Here is a 16,475-nt window from a genome sequence, read left to right as displayed (position 1 = left end):
ATTATAAATATGATTTTACTTCAGCTACCAGGTAAATGTATTCTTCACCTTCATGTGCTCATTGATCTTATAATCAGGGGTGTAAAAATGTATGTAAAAATTAGGCCAAGGACCACGTTTCGAAACAAATCAAAATTCTGAAGGGATTCCGTGATTGTGTAACATGCTGTTTGAAAACAAAATATGCACTAATGAAATCCACGGTAATATTTTTCTTAAATCGGTCATTAATTTAACTGAGCACAAACAAAAGCATTACATAATGAGCAGCAGTTAATTTTGCCTAAGTCATACAAAAGATTAAACTACTGTGCAACTAGTTTAACTATAATATCCGGTCCAATATTACAGGATTAGGTACATGCTATTCAAGTAGAGATCGTTTATAGATTCTGGAGAGGTCCTGGGCATATTCAAAAATCCTCTAATTGAAGCGCTATAAAAAAAATAATAATAAATAAAAAAAACAGTAATGTGCGAGTCTTGTGCTTTAAATATGCGATATGCTTTGCCAGAGACCGACATTATATCGTAGCCTATTGTCACTCACGCTATGGTGATGACTTTTCTTCATCAATTTAGGAACTTATAATAGCTGAAATAGTAAAGCATAACAATACCGTCGCAGGAGTTCACTTGCAGTCCAGATCATTTTGGGCAGGCATACGCAAAGTCGACTGGATGACATCACTGCAACTTTTGGCTTTTCCCAATCCTGCCCAAAGGCTGGGCCGCGAAGGGAATCTTTGAAACCCAAAACATTTTAAACATTGAAAACTTTCCCAAAAAGTTAAATTGAGTTTTAAGCCAAGTGCAAATGTGGTTTTTCAAACCGAAGATGTCTTATTTGTACCACCGTTCGTAATATATACTAAAAGGTAAGTTACTATCTTGCTAACAAAGCTATTATTCCACAACTAAACTAACATTTTTACTGCCTGGCTAGCTTGCTAGTCTTTTGCGAGATGCGATTAGCTAACCGCTAGCCAACAGCTTCTATGTGGGTGTCTTGAAGGAGTAGTTTGTTTTGTTAATGAGATTTCTTTACAGCTGACTCAGTGCATGATCCTGGAATACCTGTTCGCTACCAGGCTAATTAATTTAATGTGTGTGCAAATACAACCCGTCTCAGCTAGCTAGAGAATGTACTCGCATCTCGAACCGTTAGTTAGCGGTAGTTAAGTCATGTTATGATGCTACTTTGCTGGTTGTCTAACGTTATGCAGTACGTATGCGCAAAGGTTTACTAGTGCAACGCTGCTTTGATTGTTATCTGTGATTTAACAGTTTGCTCTGATTAAATACTTGCACAACACCAGTTAATTTGTCAGCTGTGTAATCTCTAATCAGACAATGTTAACAAAGAGTAGCTAAATAGCCCGGCTGCCAGTTAGATGCAGCTCACGGTTTACCGTTTGAAGGATTTTCATTTTTCATAGCTAATTATTATTTATGCTTCTGTTGGAGGATTGGTCTCAAGTGAAGATGCAGTTCATAGGTCTTGTAAGTTACTTAGCTACTAACCCTGGCTTAACGTACCTCATTTATCTAACCTTACATTAGCTAGTTTGATATTATTTCTGATGACCAATAGTTGTTGAAGTTACTAGCTTTCACAAAATTATCTGGTATGGGAATCTTTGACTGGAACAATCATAGTATTGACATTATTAACCAGTTGTATCCAGGGATGCCACCAGGGAGTTTGTGACCCACAAAAATATCTTGCATCAGAAACTCCAGCACCCCAGAAAATCCTACATTCTAATATTTTTTGAGGACCCGTGTCAGTCAGGGGCCAGGGCCCTAGTTTAATTACCTAGTTGGCAGGTTAATGGATTGGGTAAACCTTTGGGCTCTACTTCTGTGTTCCTGACTTTACCTCTTACTTCCCGACTTTCGTCTAAATTAGTAATCTCTGGTTGGAGTCCCTAAAAGGTGTTGCTATCTTGTTAGCTAGTGAGAGCATTTGTTTTTTTCTCTCATTGTGAATCATCTTTCAATAAGCCATTCTCCAATTGAGCTTTGAGGGTTCTTTTTAATGACTTTTCAATATTTTGAATCCTCTTTGACAGTCCGACTCGTTCGATGGCTGCAGCGACGGATCGGAAGCACGGGTGTGCCCGGGTCTGCTGATTAGCTGACCCATGTCTCCCAAAGGCCCGGTGCAGGGCAGGGCTGAGGATACTGCTGTGCAGGTGGCGGTCAGAGTTCGGCCCTTTCTGCCCAAGGAGCTGCTGCACAGCCATGCGAGCTGCATTACCGCGGACCCGGAGGAGAGGAGGGTCACGCTGGGCCACGACCGCCATTTTCACTGCGACTTCGTCTTCGAGGAGAGCAGCAGCCAGGAGGAGGTCTACTCCGCGTGTGTCCAGCCTCTCATTGAGGCCTTTTTCCAGGGCTTCAACGCCACTGTCTTTGCATACGGGCAGACTGGCTCCGGCAAGACCTACACCATCGGAGAGGCCAATATTTGTGAGTGACGTGTCTCTGGATTTATCGTGCCATGAGAAATGAAAACCTCAGCAATGCCTGCAGCATGCATTTATAAACAGACCTTGGTAATGGTTGTGTGCTTGGTAAATTACTAGCTTGCTGACAGTGCAAATGTATTTGGTGTATATTCCAAATCTATTCTAATTACTGCCTTTATCCTCAAGGTAGCATTATGTTGAGATTAGCCTATATGGAGGTCCGGCTGGATATATCCCAACTAAGTAAATGTCAGGGGAATGACAGACTTGACCAGGGTAATGATCTTACGTGCTCTGTAAATGCAAATGTTCCATGTGTGGAAGAGATTTTCATCAAAACAGTTAGAATATGCTGTTACAAGAATAAATGTCTGTCATGGTTTTAGTTCCATGAGATCTGAAGAGTGAATAACAAGGTTGGTGGCACTGATGAGCAGGAAGCGAGCATCCCCTGTGCGGGGATTAGCCGGGAGCCTGCTGCCATTAGAGGCGCGAAGGGAAGGGAAGGAGTTCGCACTAAACCGGAGCCAACTGCACTTCCTACAGTGCAGCTGGCGCTGCTTAATAACGCGGCCCCGTGCAGGCCTGCTCTCCATCTGAGCTCCGGGCGGACGCGGGCGCAGGAGCGGGGCGCGTGGGCCGCAGCCGGGGGAACGCTAACACCCGCGCGCATTTTTCGGCCGCAGCCTCCTTCAGGGACGACGAGCAGGGCGTCATCCCGCGGGCCGTGGCCGAGGTCTTCAAGCTGCTGGACGAGAACGACCTCAGCGACTTCTCCGTCAGGGTCTCCTACCTGGAGGTGTACAAGGAGGACTTCAGGGACCTGCTGGAGGCGGAGACGGCCAGCAAGGACATCCACATCCGAGAGGACGACAAGGGCAACATCGGTATGAGTCGCCAGGCATGATGCACACGCCTGTTGAAACGGGCTACAGTCGAGAAGCCGTTGCTGTCGCATGCTGTCGCATCCTAGCGCTGTTTCCATTCACTAGTGCAATCAGTGTGTTGACCTGAGTGGGCATTAGTGTTCAGGGCAGCGTCTGAAACTAGCACCCGACCACTCGCCAAATGCGGGCAGGTTATGTCGGTGTTGGGTAAACAGGACCAATTTACCAGACGCATTATCGTGTGAAAATCAAGCTGCTGAAAAAATTCCCGAGACATACGTGGAAGTTCACGTGATTGCCGCAATCAGAATATGGGACTTCAATTCCCACAAATCTTTGCATTTGTTAAGCTACTCTGATTGCACATGTCTGCGGTATGTTTGGGTTGTAACGCCTGCTAGAGCGGTATTGAGCAGTAATCTAATATTAGCCAACACGCTTCTGTGAAAATCATTGCCAAAATGTTCTAACGTTGTCAGCTGGCGGCACATCACTGGGGTGAACAACCTGTCGAAAAGAGGAAGGCAGACGATAATGTCAAAGAATAAAGCAAGGTTAAAAAAAGAGACAGTGTTTTAATGAGAAGTGGAAGCTTGATAAAGGCAAGTGTCACAAATGGCTGGTATTTGAGGCTGAAAAGCAAGCCATGTTCTGTGCTGACTACTGTCTACACGCCCCCAAAAAGTCAAAAACCAATTCCAATTTTGTTGCTTTTAGCAGCACAAGAAGGCTACGAAAAAAATAGACAAAATGTTGTAATTACTATTGTTTGTTAATTTAATAGCATTGTGAAATCAATTTTGTCTGAAAATAAAAGATTTGAAAAATTTTTTCAAAGCATGCATATGCGGCTCTGATTTTCATATTGTGTGAAAAAAAATAGTGTCTGGTAAAATGTCCAAGTGTCTGGTGAGTTTTTTCATCCAAACACAATTGCTTTATTCAACAGAAAAAGTTAGCTTCAGACCCTGTCAGGGGTAGGAGAGGTGGTCATGTGACGGTGCTGATGTCACGGCTGTGTGTGTGTGCGCGTCTCCAGTGCTGTGCGGGGTGAAGGAGTGCGAGGTGGAGGGGCTGGACGAGGTGCTCAGCCTCCTGGAGAGCGGGAACACGGCCCGGCACACGGGCGCCACGCAGATGAACCCCAGCTCCAGCCGCTCCCACACCATCTTCACCGTGCTGATGGAGCAGCGGCGGGCCGGCGGCGGCTCCCGGGGGCCCGGCGGCGGCCCGCACATCCTCGCCTCCAAGTTCCACTTCGTGGACCTGGCGGGCTCGGAGCGGATCCTCAAAACAGGGAACACCGGCGAGAGGCTGAAGGAGAGCATCCAGATCAACAGCGGGCTCCTGGCTCTCGGCAACGTGATTGGGGCGCTGGGGGACCCCAAGAGGAGGGGGTCCCACATCCCATACCGGGACTCCAAAATCACCAGGTGCATGTCAGAAACCTTTGATATCTCACCAGTGTGACTATGAGCTGTGACCCCCCTTTTGAATGTGAGACGTTCTCTCTGCTGGAAGGAAATCCATCTCTCATTTTATCTGTTCAGGATTCTGAAAGACTCGCTGGGAGGGAACGCCAAAACCCTCATGATCGCCTGCATCAGCCCCTCCTCCTCGGACTTCGACGAGAGCCTCAACACTCTGAATTACGCCAAGCGGGCGCGGAACATCCAGAACCAGGCGGTGGTGAACTGCCGGGGCGAGCCGGACCGCACCGAGGGGCTGGAGATGCAGATCCGGGCCCTGCGGCGGGCCCTGGAGAACCGGCAGCGCTCGGAGACGCGCATCATCGCCCGGCCCGACCCCGACAGGAAGCCCCGGCCGCCGGGCGGCGAGGTGGGCAAGCTGCGCGCCGAGAGCGCCCACTACAGGACGTGCACGGACGCGGCCTACCGGCTGCTGATGGAGCTGCAGGGGGAGGGCACACTGAGCGCCGGCCAGGTCCTCCGCGTGAAGGAGTGGCTGTGCGCCGTGGAGGAGGAGCGCAGCGAGCTCACCACCGCCTCCGGGCCGGACAGCGGCATCGAGAGCACCTCCACCGAGGGCAGCGCCGCCCTGAAGAAGGGGGGCGGAGCCGCCCGAAACCAGGTAACCAGCCGAGAGCCAGGGCCTGTAGCGCACTTCTAGGCTGCTTTCTGAGGCACAACGGCCCTTCTTTTTTAGTGTCAGCTCGCTGTGTCCACCATACTCTTCCCTGGTGTTCATTGTGAAATAGTGCTTGACTTTTTCCCAACGATTTCAAATTAATTTTCAGTTGGTTTATCATTAAATAGGACAGATGTCCTGAGGTAGCTGTTTGGGATGGACTGAGGTGTGATGTGTGGGTGTGTGTCTCAGGCTCCAGAGCACGGGCTGGAGGAGTGGGACAGAGAACGAGGAGACCGCACGTCTCTCCTGCAGGCCCGAGTCCAGCAGCTGGAGAGGGAGAACACGGACTTCCTGGCCGCTCTGGAGGACGCCATGGAGCAGTACAAACTGCAGGTAAGGGTCGGGGTTTAACGCAGGCATGGGAAATGGCACTCCCAGCGAACAGCAGGCTCATCCATCCCAGGGCTCTCCACATGCGTGGGGGTCCTGAACGGAAGCCACCTGCTGGCAGGACACCGACCTGCCTCTAATTAGACCTGGAAGAGCTGAGAGGGCTCAGCGCTAGCAGTGTTTGGCGTCTGTGGCGGGTCGCTGGGACTCACGCTTGCCCCTGTGTTACCCCAGAGCGACAGGCTCCAGGAGCAGCAGGACCTGATCGCCGAGCTGCACAGTCTCATTTCCCAGCCGGGCCACATGGAGCTGGTGCACGTGAAAGCCAGGCCTCACACGGCTCCCATGAGCTCCGTGCGGCCCGCCGCCGCTAACGCTAACGCTGGCCGCGTCAGCCCTTTGTCTAACGGAGACGCCGGAAGGACCCCTTTCCTAGAGGTAAATGCGAGTCCGGATCAGGTTTTCATTGCAATTATTCACTCGTTGAGCCTAATTATAATGTGTGAGCTGCCCGTGTGTGTGATTTGAGTCCGATTCCACACTGTTGAATTCCAGTTCCATGATGCAGAAAGGGCCGAGCTGAACTAGGCTGTGTGTGTCATTGTGGTTATGGTTTCAGACCTACTGTTTGGGCAGGGGTCCATTCAGGCCCCCGGGTCTGGAGGAGAGCGGCCTGCTAGGTCAGAGAGAGTCTCCTCATGACCCTGAGACCCCAGGCAGGGGGGAGGCACAAGAGGAGGAGGAACAGGAGGAGGAGGAGGGTGAAGACGTACACATCAGATGGAACAGAGACAGACGGAAGTGCGGATCACGCTTCACATATTTACCATCAGTGTCGTTAATATGGATAACAAGTGGTTGATTTGGACCATAAAATCCCTATTTTGTATTGCTGTAGGGTTTGTTAGCAGTTGTCTTTAATAAAAATCATACATTTTTATCTCATTACTTAAATATGATTTTAAAAAAATAGATCAGTCAAATCGCCATTGTGTCCAAACTTTTACTGTTGCTCATCTCAATTTACAGTGTGCCTAATGGTATATTTAGCCCGAAGAGTCCGATGTGATTCCATACAAACATCTCAGCCGTGTGCTGACTGTGTTGCAGACATGTGAACCTGTCCTGGCTGAGGCGGGAGGGCTCGTGCGGAGGGTCAGCGGGCAGAGCGGTGGGGAACCTCTCCCTGCTCCCGGAGCCCGGCCACCCGCCCGCTCACAGCCACAGGCGCACGTGTGAGTGGAGCGCACATGATTCACTGGGGTGGACGGTGCACCTTGCTCGAATTAGACCTGCGGTTTTCCCCTCCGTGATGCTCACTTCCTGTCCTATAAGCCTGTATCCCTTGGCTTCTCATGTTTGCCATTCCCATAAGCATGCAGAAATCTTTTATAAATGTCAAGCAGTTTATGATATACACCCCAGAGTAGTTATTAATGTGTTTTTTTTACCATGTACACACCAAGTAAACAGCCCTCGAGATTATTAAGAGGTTTTTTGTTTTTTTTTATCATTTAGCATCTAAACTGTTTCCGGAAGCTGGTTGAAATGCAGAACAATCTTAGGGGCCTTTCCCATTCAGCTTAGTATTCTGGATGATCACGCTTCTGGGCCCTTCTCAGAGTAGGAGGGCCTTTTGGTTCAGGGTAGGATGCACACAGTGGGAACCTGGCCCTCGAACAGAACTCCCCCTCTGAAACGCTACAAACGCGAGCCCCGCGCTTCTCCTGGCACGCCAGCGCTGAGATCTCTGTCCGTCCTCCAGCCGACTGCAGCGGCGGGGGGAGCTCCGTGCGGGAGTCCCTGGGAGGAGGGGGGCCGGGAGAGCGAGGGCTCCTCCAGGCCCAGCAGAAGATCCGAGAGCTGTCAATCAACATCCGCATGAAGGAGGAGCTGATTAAAGAGCTGGTGAAGACAGGTAGGCCGCCGGCCTCCGCTCCGTCTCCCGGCTGCTGCAGCCTCTCCGCTCAGCGCACCAATGGAAGCGCAGGCTTCTCCTAATGGAAACGGGGATGACTTGTGCCACAGCATTTTATGATGCAAATGTTTTAAGTGCTCACAATTAACCGCGTGCTTGTTTTTGAACAATTATGCGTTTCAGCCGGTTGAGTGAAAGCTTTTTTGTTTTGTTTTATGCCAAAAACACTTTCAGCGTGTGTTGTAAGTAGATGCCTTGGCCTAAAATGTGTAGGTGTTTTTAAATTGTGAAAGCATTTGCTTTTTGCCTTTTTTAAGGCCTGATTGTATGGTAATCATTCTTATCAACCCAGCCCACATTAGGGTAACTGTAGAAAATGGCAGCATTAAATGCATTAATTATAATTGTTATTAATTTGCAGTTGTTTTAAAACAGTTTTCCTACTAAATTATTGTCAGTCAACGAGCAATTGTAAATAATAGGAATAGTAGAAACTGAAAGTGCAGAAAACCATAAATTAAGGATCTCTGATTTGGTTCCCATTTGAAAAATAGTTTTATTATTTGAGTTTAGAAAGTCTGCAGACTTTGTTTACCAGTTCTATGGAGCAATGCACTATGGGATTGCAGACTCTCAGGCTTCAAGTGTCCCTTATTGAAGTGGTGTTGACTGTTACTGAAACCAGTCATTCAAAAGGGAAGACTTTGGAGTCTGAGAGCCAGTAATCCCATGGTGCTTTGCTTGTGATGGATGTCAAGCAAAACTTTTTTTATTTCTGCCATTTTCAGTTCCTCATAAATGTCTCTCATTCTGTGTGAAAGGTAACTGGGTGGCACAGTATTCTGGCTCCATGAAGCCGGTGTATTTATATGTTTGCACTGTGCTGAAAATCCAATGCAATTAACAGTTTTCATTCTAATGCTTAAAATCCAGTGTATTTAATGGTTTCCATTCTAGTTCTGAAAATCCAGTCTGTTTATTGTTTTGCATCCTAATGCTGAAAATCCAGTATATTTAATGGTGTACATTTAATGCTGGTAATTACGTGTTATGAATCGCCGTGTTGTGCTGTGTCTACAGGGAAGGACGCCCAGGCCATGAACAAGCAGTACAGCCGGAAGATCTCTGCGCTGGAGGGGGAGGCGGAGCAGGCGCGGGCGGAGCTGCTGGAGGCGCAGCGGCAGCTGCAGGACCTGGAGGTGCAGGAGCCGCGCGACCCAGCCGAGCGCTCCAAGGCGCAGGAGTGCCGCAGGAAGATCGCGGCTGCGCAGAGCAAAGTGCAGGTAAGGAGACGGCCACAGAGAAACACCACCGTGAGCACCGCTGATGTGCTGAGCGATGTAGCAGAACTGCAGCCGTTTTACAGGTAACCTCCGTGCCTCTTGCTTTGTGGACTCTCCCAAAGCACATGTCCTCGAGCCAGTGGTTATTTACCCCACCACAGGCTGTACAATACTCAGTATTTACCATTCCACCAGGTATACGGTACTTTTTATTTACCTCACCACAGGCTGTACAATACTCAGTATTTACTATGCCACCGGCTATACAATACTCTTTATTTACCATGCCACAGGCTGTACAGTACTCTTTATTTACCGTTCCACTGGCTATACAATACTCTTTATTTACCAAGCCACAGGCCATGCAATGCTGGCAAGTCTTGCCAAATAACTGGTAGCCTGTGGGTGTGTGAAATGTTGTTCGGAGCAGCGGGGACCCTGGCTAACAGACGCACCAGATCCATCCCTGCAGGTGTCCAGCGATAGTTGGCTAATGAGGCTGCCAGAATGTAGACTGGCATAGCGCCAGCCTGCGCTCATGGTGGGCACCTTCGCTAAGTGAGCAGCTCAGGAGCCATGAGGGGATGGATGCCTGGAAGATTAGGTCACACGGTGTTCTGTCCACACTGAGCGAATGCGAAACGTCACGCACGCGTAGCCAGGAAACTCCCTCCAGCGGGGAAGTGGGTCGCGCTCGTGGCGTCCCGGACTGAGCGCGTGCGACTCTGGCCCCGCCCCCGCAGGTGCTGAAGCAGAAGCAGCGGGACACGGCGCAGCTGGCCTCGCTGTCGGCGCAGAGCGAGCGGCGGGTGCTGGAGCTGGAGAGGAACGTGCAGAGCATGCGGCAGCAGCAGGACCTGCTCCAGCGCCGCCTCCGCCAGGAGAGCCAGCAGAAGCGCCGGCTGGAGAGCGAGATGCAGAGGGGCAAGCACCGCGTCAAGGTGAGCGCCGCCGCTGCCAGCGGGCCACTGCCGGGCCGCCACCACGCCACGCTCACACTCTCCTGCCACCTGCCCCAAAAAAGTGCCTACAAATAGCTGTACTAAATGAGTATTGTACCTTATCGAACCTGTGTTTTGTAGCAGTCCAATGACCTTGATATGCACTTTTGTACGTTGCTTTGGATAAAAGCGTCTGCTAAATAAATGTAATGTGCCAAATAAATGAATGGTCCATTTTTCCAATAAACCGTCCTACAGTTTAGTAAATGGTTAAAGCGCTTGGCTTGATCCACTGTGAAATGGCGATATCATGCAGTGCTCCCAGCTCTGCTGTTCTGGGCCCAGGTTTTCTCAGGTGACGACAGAGGCAGGTAATGGACCTTTGGTTCCAGCGGATAAAGGGCTTTGGTGCTCTGCGCGTGTCGGTGTGCTGAAGGGCCGCTGAATGTTTTCCTCCTCCTCCTCCTCCGCGGGCAGGAGCTGGAGATGAAGAACGAGCAGCAGCAGAAGATTCTGAGGATCAAGACGGAGGAGATTGCGGCTTTCCAGCGGAAGAGGCGAAGCGGGAGCAACGGCTCGGTGGTCTCTCTGGAGGAGCAGCAGGTGCCCCCCCCCCCCCCCCCCCCGAGCGCTAAAAACAGCAGCCGGAAACAGGCCGGCCTTTGTGCTCTCATGAGTGTGCTCTCACAAGCGTGCTCTCATGAGTGTGCTCTCAGCTCAGTTTCTTTGTGCCGGAGCGGGGGAAGAAAAAGTGCCTGTGCATATATGGGGAGGGGGGGGGAGGGGGGGTCCAGAAAATGTTAAATGAGGCACCTTTCAAGGGGGAAGGAAGTGCAGATGAGCTCAGGTTATTTCCGTGAAGTGAAATGCATGTTCTTCCTGTGTGCTACCTGAAAGTAATAGAGAAAGCCTTTTAATGCACAATATTCATAACTAGATTTTTATATATATATATTTATATAATATGCCGCCGATTGGTAGATAGCTATGACCTACAAAATCCTGTGAGAAAAATTGTGTGTTTGTCCTAGCATTTGTGTTTGTGTGCGTGTATGCTTAAATGTATTTTTGAGCCAAACTGCAGTGTCTTGTTGCTACAAGCCCCGGCCCCACACCGAGCTCCTCCCCTCCGCCACCTCATCTCGCTCTGTGCCGCTCTGAACCTGGATTCCTGGGGCTCGAGTGTTTTTTATTTTTAACGCCGCAATAAGACTTGTTTTGGCTTGTTTTTTTGTGCGCGCGCGTACATGCATGCTCTTGTTGAGCAGTGGTGACTACAACACACAGGCAGAAGGAGCTATTTAAAACTCCCCGCTCGTGACTTCCCTCCCTCCCTCCCCCCCTCCGTTGCCGCGGACGCGCGCAGAAGATCGAGGAGCAGAAGCGATGGCTGGACGAGGAGATGGAGCGGGTGCTGGAGCAGCGCCGCGGCCTGGAGGACCTGGAGGGGGAGCTGACCAAGCGGGAGGAGATCCTGGCCAAGAAAGAGGCCCTCCTGCAGGAGCGCAGCGGCCTGGAGTCCAAGAGGCTGCGGTCCAGCCAGGTGGGTCTGCTCCGTTCAGCTCCGTTCAGCTCCCTGAGCTCCGTTCACCTCCCTGAGCTCCGTTCAGCTCCCTGAGCTCCATTCAGCTCCCTGAGCTCCATTCAGCTCCCTGAGCTCCATTCAGCTCCCTGAGCTCCGTTCAGCTCCGTTCAGCTCCATTCAGCTCCCTGAGCTCCATTCAGCTTCCTGAGCTCTGTTCAGCTCCCTGAGCTCCGTTCAGCTCCGTTCAGCTCCCTGAGCTCCGTTCAGTTCCGTTCAGCTCCATTCAGCTCCCTGAGTTCCGTTCTGCTCCCTGAGCTCCATTCAGCTCCCTGAGTTCCGTTCTGCTCCCTGAGCCCAGGAGCTGCGTGACACTGTCCAACCTGTCAGACACTAAGCCTTGTTTCAGACACGCACTGCAGTGTCCAGCCTGTCAGACACTAAGCCTTGTTTCAGACACGCACTGCAGTGTCCAACCTGTCAGACACTAAACCTTGTTTCAGACACGCACTGCAGTGTCCAGCCTGTCAGACACTAAGCCTTGTTTCAGACACGCACTGCAGTGTCCAGCCTGTCAGACACTAAGCCTTGTTTCAGACACGCACTGCAGTGTCCAGCCTGTCAGACACTAAGCCTTGTTTCAGACACGCACTGCAGTGTCCAGCCTGTCAGACACTAAGCCTTGTTTCAGACACGCACTGCAGTGTCCAGCCTGTCAGACACTAAGCCTTGTTTCAGACACGTACTGCAGTGTCCAGCCTGTCAGACACTAAGCCTTATTTCAGACACGCACTGCAGTGTCCAGCCTGTCAGACACTAAGCCTTGTTTCAGACACGCACTGCAGTGTCCAGCCTGTCAGACACTAAGCCTTGTTTCAGACACGCACTGCAGTGTCCAGCCTGTCAGACACTAAGCCTTGTTTCAGACACGCACTGCAGTGTCCAGCCTGTCAGACACTAAGCCTTGTTCTTGACCTGAAACTGGCTGCACAGCCTGTATTAGTCACGGTACAAGTACAAGTGTAAACACTGTAATGCAGGGATGGCAGTGGCCTTCCCATTTCATTGCAGTTTTTGAGCCATTCCAGGTTTGACTCGACTTAGCACACGAAACAGCTTCTGATGAACCTCGGAGTGTGTGGATTTGCTGTGCGTTAGTACTGTTTCCATTCCTGTAAAAAGATAATATCCACACATATTTGTGTACACGCATGCACAAACACACACTCTCTAGCACATTCACATACACTTAAGCACACACAAAGGCTTTGAGTCGGCTCCACATTCATCCACTCGTTATGGTTTCAGACAAAGGAGCGAGAGTCTCTCCTCACAGGAGCCTGTGACTTACTTGATCACTCACAGGAATCAATATCCTCACCTCACTACGTCAATCGCATGGTTCACGAGCGCTGAGCGGGTCAACAGTCCTCACCTTCTCTATAACCGTGTGAAAATCACCTCTCCTCCTCACACCCAACCCCCCCCCCCTTCCCCACCCCACCCCCACAGGCCCTGAACAAAGACCTGCTGGTGCTGACGGGGCGCATCGAGTCGCTGGAGCGGGAGCTGAGCGAGCGGAACGGGCAGCTGCGCAGCTCCAGCGCGCAGGACTCGCAGCAGCTGCGCCAGGAGATCTCCAACCTGCGGCAGGAGAAGGACCTGCTCCTCAAGCAGCGGGCCGAGCTGGACGACAAGCTGCGGCAGGGCAGCCTGCTGTCCCCCGAGGTGAGCCGGGGAGCCGGGGCCGCCGCTGACTCCGCTGCCTCTTCAGGGTTGTGTTTGTGGCTTTGTCCACAGCTACACGGTAAACCGACACATCAAACACAACACCTAACTGAGCCTATGAAAGCTTACACTGCAGTATGTGAAATGCCCGCATTAGAGAATAGCGTCTCTTGAAAGACCCTCGGTTTCATTGTGAGCAGTATGAATTCTAACAAAGAAGCCCACTATGAGCCACTACGCTAACAATGGCCATACACTAACAGCTATTAGCCAGCCCCCAATACAAGTGTGCAGATCATTATTAGCAAGGGCTAACAGTTGTCTATTGTGACCAATGCGCACATACCAATATTGCATAAGAATTCGTCTTGTTTATTCCGCTATTGAAAGAGCAGCATTTTTCACTGCTGTATTGACATACGTTCAGGCTATTGTTGCCCTTATCTTGTTGCTATGACAGAATACAGATTTTTGCATAGTTGTCTCGTCACGTCTCATCAACACACAGTTTGTTGTTTCCATAGTTTGGTTACAGGAGCACCGTGTGTCTGTGTTCAGCAAACTCAGGACGCCGGCAACTAGGAGGCTTGCTCGTTGCTCGGAGGGGTTAATGGACAACGTGCATCTCCGTTGGTGCTATTATCAGATTGGCACACGCTAGCGTGCTAACTGTGCTGACGGGGCCTCTGTTCTCCCCTCCCCAGGAGGAGCGCACGCTGTTCCAGCTGGACGAGGCCATCGAGGCCCTGGACGCGGCCATCGAGTACAAGAACGAGGCCATCACGCAGAGGCAGAGGCAGCTGCGCGCCTCGGCCAGCATGCTGTCCCAGTGGGAGATGAACCTGATGGCCAAGCTCAGCTACCTGTCCGCGTCCGAGACCCGCGCCCTGCTCTGCAAGTACTTTGATAAGGTCAGCCCACCGCCGCGGCACCTCTCGTTACCGCCGGCGACCTTCAGCGAGCCAATCAAATGCAAACCTTCCTCTGAAGCTCCTTTGTGAGAAACTAAAACTGAGCATTTTGCCTCCATTGACGGAGATGGTCTCTTTTACCTAGTCTTATAAAGAGAGAAGTAGTAGGACAGTTTTACATGTATGTTCACGTATGAGCCGTGTGACTCGCGTGCTGATGCGTATGCGCGCCCCGGGCCTCAGGTGGTGTCCCTGCGGGAGGAGGAGCGGCGGCTGCAGGTGGCGCTGGCGGAGATGGAGATGCGGTCGGAGGAGGAGCAGCGGAAGCTGGCGTGGCTGGAGGCGGCTCTGGAGCGCCAGCGCCTGGACGCCGACCGCCGCCTCACCCTGCAGCAGAAGGAGCACGAGCGGAGCGTCCAGCTCCTGCTGCAGCAGTGCCGAGGTGCGCCCCGCCCCCACGCCGCCCCCACCCCCCACCCCACCCCGCCCCCCCGCCCGCCGCCGCTCTGCCGCGACACCCCAGAGCGCCGCGCAGACGCGCTCCTTCTCACCCCCTGCCCACGCGCCAGGACACTGCGCAGCTGCTCTGCCGGGAGCTGCCAAGAACACGGGGCAGCCGGCGCATTTCCATACATGCACAACAAGCGCGGCGCTAACCGCCTCGGAACGGCCCAGCCTCACCCACTACCCCGTTCAGCCCACCTCCCTGTAGCATGACAAGGCGGGTGTGTCCCTGTGTGTGTGTGTGTGTGTGTCCGTGCGCGTGTGTCCGTGTGTGTTCGTGTGTGTGTCCATGTGTGCGTATACGCTTGTGCGTGCGGGTGCGAGTGTGTGTGTGCGCGTTCTAAGCGATTGGGTTTATGTCTCATTTCCCCGGTCAGAACAAATGGACGAGGGTCTGGCCGGTAGGCAGCGGCAGTATGAGGGCTGGATCCACAACCTGGGCAAGGAGCTGAGCCACTGCAAGTGGGCCAACCAGGAGCTGAGCAATAAACTGAGGGAACTGTGCGCTCAGGCCAGCCAGTCCACGGAACAGAAAGGTGGAGGACCTTTTCCTTTAAGAATTATGCAAATTCATGTCCACACCATAGGGAAAGACTTCCTTACTGAACCCCTGTTGCTACGTGGGCAGAATAGGTCACGTATTGAACCTTTTCCATTATACTGTTTTTGGCCGGTTTCTCCAGTTCTGTCCATGATGATTCCAGTTCTTCCATCTCTGTTACTGATCTTCTCTTGGCATTCCCTGGCCTTCCCAAATTTCTTATTCTTTCTGGTTTCCATGTCAGAGACTGTCTGGTAACACTGGCTGATGTTGATTTTCTTGGTATGTGATTGAGGTGAAAGTGCTGTAACGTTAATTATGATGCATGAGTGAAATCACAGCCCTTCGGCATGAACGCGGGGGCACCATGCAGATTTTGCACAGGTGAATTAACATGCCCCCCCCCTCCCCTTCACAGCGCTGACCTGCGAGGGCAGAGGAGCGGGGGGCGGCGCTGAGCGAACGCAGGCCAGAGGGCCCGACGACGGCGTGGGGAAGCGCGCGGCGGAGGCGGAGAGGGCGGAGCGGGCGGCCAGGTCCCGGGAGGAGCTGCGCGAGCTGGTGCGCGCCCCCCTCCCGCCCTCCTGGAGGCGCTCCTCCCTCCCCAGCGAGGACCAGCACGGCATGGAGGAGCTGCGGCAGAGGGCGGCCAGCGAGCTCCCGGCGAACCGCGTCCTCCAGTCCGCCATCGCCCCGGGACACTGGGGGGGCCCCCCTCCCCTGCCCCTCGCCAAACCGCGCCGGGACCTGCGCAGGTCCAGCCTGAACACCGGGCCCCTGGTCACCAACACGGCCATCATTGATGTGCGGAAAAATCCGGTGTGAATAAACAACCCAGTGTGCTCATCTGCAGAATACGCTCCGATGCGCATTTTGCTTAAAGGAAATGACTACCATAGTTTTTTCATTCCACTCTATAACCCCTGTGCATATACATTTCATGATTTCAGTGATGTAATTAATGACATTTTCTAATATGTAGTCTCACTTTTTACACTATGTAATATTGTATCTTTATAAATAAATTAAAAACTTTGGTTGTTATTAGTTTTTGAGATTAATTTAAAGCACTTGAAAAAGTTACTGGGTTGACCATGTTTTTGAATTTAAAATATAGCAGTTTCTCTTGATATGATCACTTGAATTGATAGATGATATCGTCATTTAAACGTCTCAGAATGTAAAACTATGTTATTTCCATTTAACATTTTTGTGCACTTAAATGAGCATCCACTTAATTGGAAGTCCAAACATTATTATTGTAGAAATTAAATAGTGCAATAGT

The 16,475-nt window shown here is 51.4% G+C and overlaps 1 protein-coding gene across 5 annotated transcripts; it reads left to right on the top strand.

Annotated features, from left to right (window-relative positions):
• Positions 1-641: 641 nt before the first annotated feature.
• On the top strand, positions 642-16,237 carry kif7 (kinesin family member 7). Of its 5 annotated transcripts, none has more exons than XM_035418871.1 (19): positions 643-878; positions 2,076-2,475; positions 3,161-3,361; positions 4,401-4,794; positions 4,912-5,452; positions 5,702-5,845; positions 6,077-6,280; positions 6,462-6,643; positions 6,953-7,077; positions 7,608-7,760; positions 8,841-9,043; positions 9,787-9,984; positions 10,462-10,587; positions 11,387-11,527; positions 13,019-13,234; positions 13,939-14,145; positions 14,389-14,587; positions 15,027-15,185; positions 15,609-16,237. In XM_035418871.1, exons 2-19 carry the CDS (start codon positions 2,148-2,150, stop codon positions 16,013-16,015), a joined length of 4,128 nt encoding a protein of 1,375 aa, XP_035274762.1. In that variant the 5' UTR covers positions 643-878; positions 2,076-2,147; the 3' UTR covers positions 16,016-16,237. The 5 variants fall into 5 exon arrangements, 4 of the variants coding, with proteins under 4 accessions (XP_035274764.1, XP_035274762.1, XP_035274763.1 ...); XM_035418870.1 differs by having other exon boundaries at positions 644-878; positions 11,351-11,527; XR_004765366.1 differs by lacking the exon at positions 14,389-14,587 and having other exon boundaries at positions 642-878; positions 11,351-11,527; positions 15,609-15,745.
• The last annotated feature ends 238 nt before the right edge of the window (positions 16,238-16,475 follow it).

This window comes from Anguilla anguilla, chromosome 5 (genome assembly GCF_013347855.1).
Source record: "Anguilla anguilla isolate fAngAng1 chromosome 5, fAngAng1.pri, whole genome shotgun sequence".
In the NCBI taxonomy this organism is placed as follows: Eukaryota; Metazoa; Chordata; class Actinopteri; order Anguilliformes; family Anguillidae; genus Anguilla; species Anguilla anguilla.
This window is presented reverse-complemented; position numbering and strand designations above follow the sequence as displayed.

Excerpts from the sequence above, each read along its gene's own strand:
- kif7 (XM_035418870.1), top strand. The coding sequence starts at position 2,148 with ATGTCTCCCAAAGGCCCGGTGCAGGGCAGGGCTGAGGATACTGCTGTG. Across the intron at positions 2,476-3,160 it reads CATCGGAGAGGCCAATATTT|CCTCCTTCAGGGACGACGAG; the intron begins GTGAGTGACGTG and ends TTTCGGCCGCAG. Across the intron at positions 13,235-13,938 it reads GCAGCCTGCTGTCCCCCGAG|GAGGAGCGCACGCTGTTCCA; the intron begins GTGAGCCGGGGA and ends TCCCCTCCCCAG.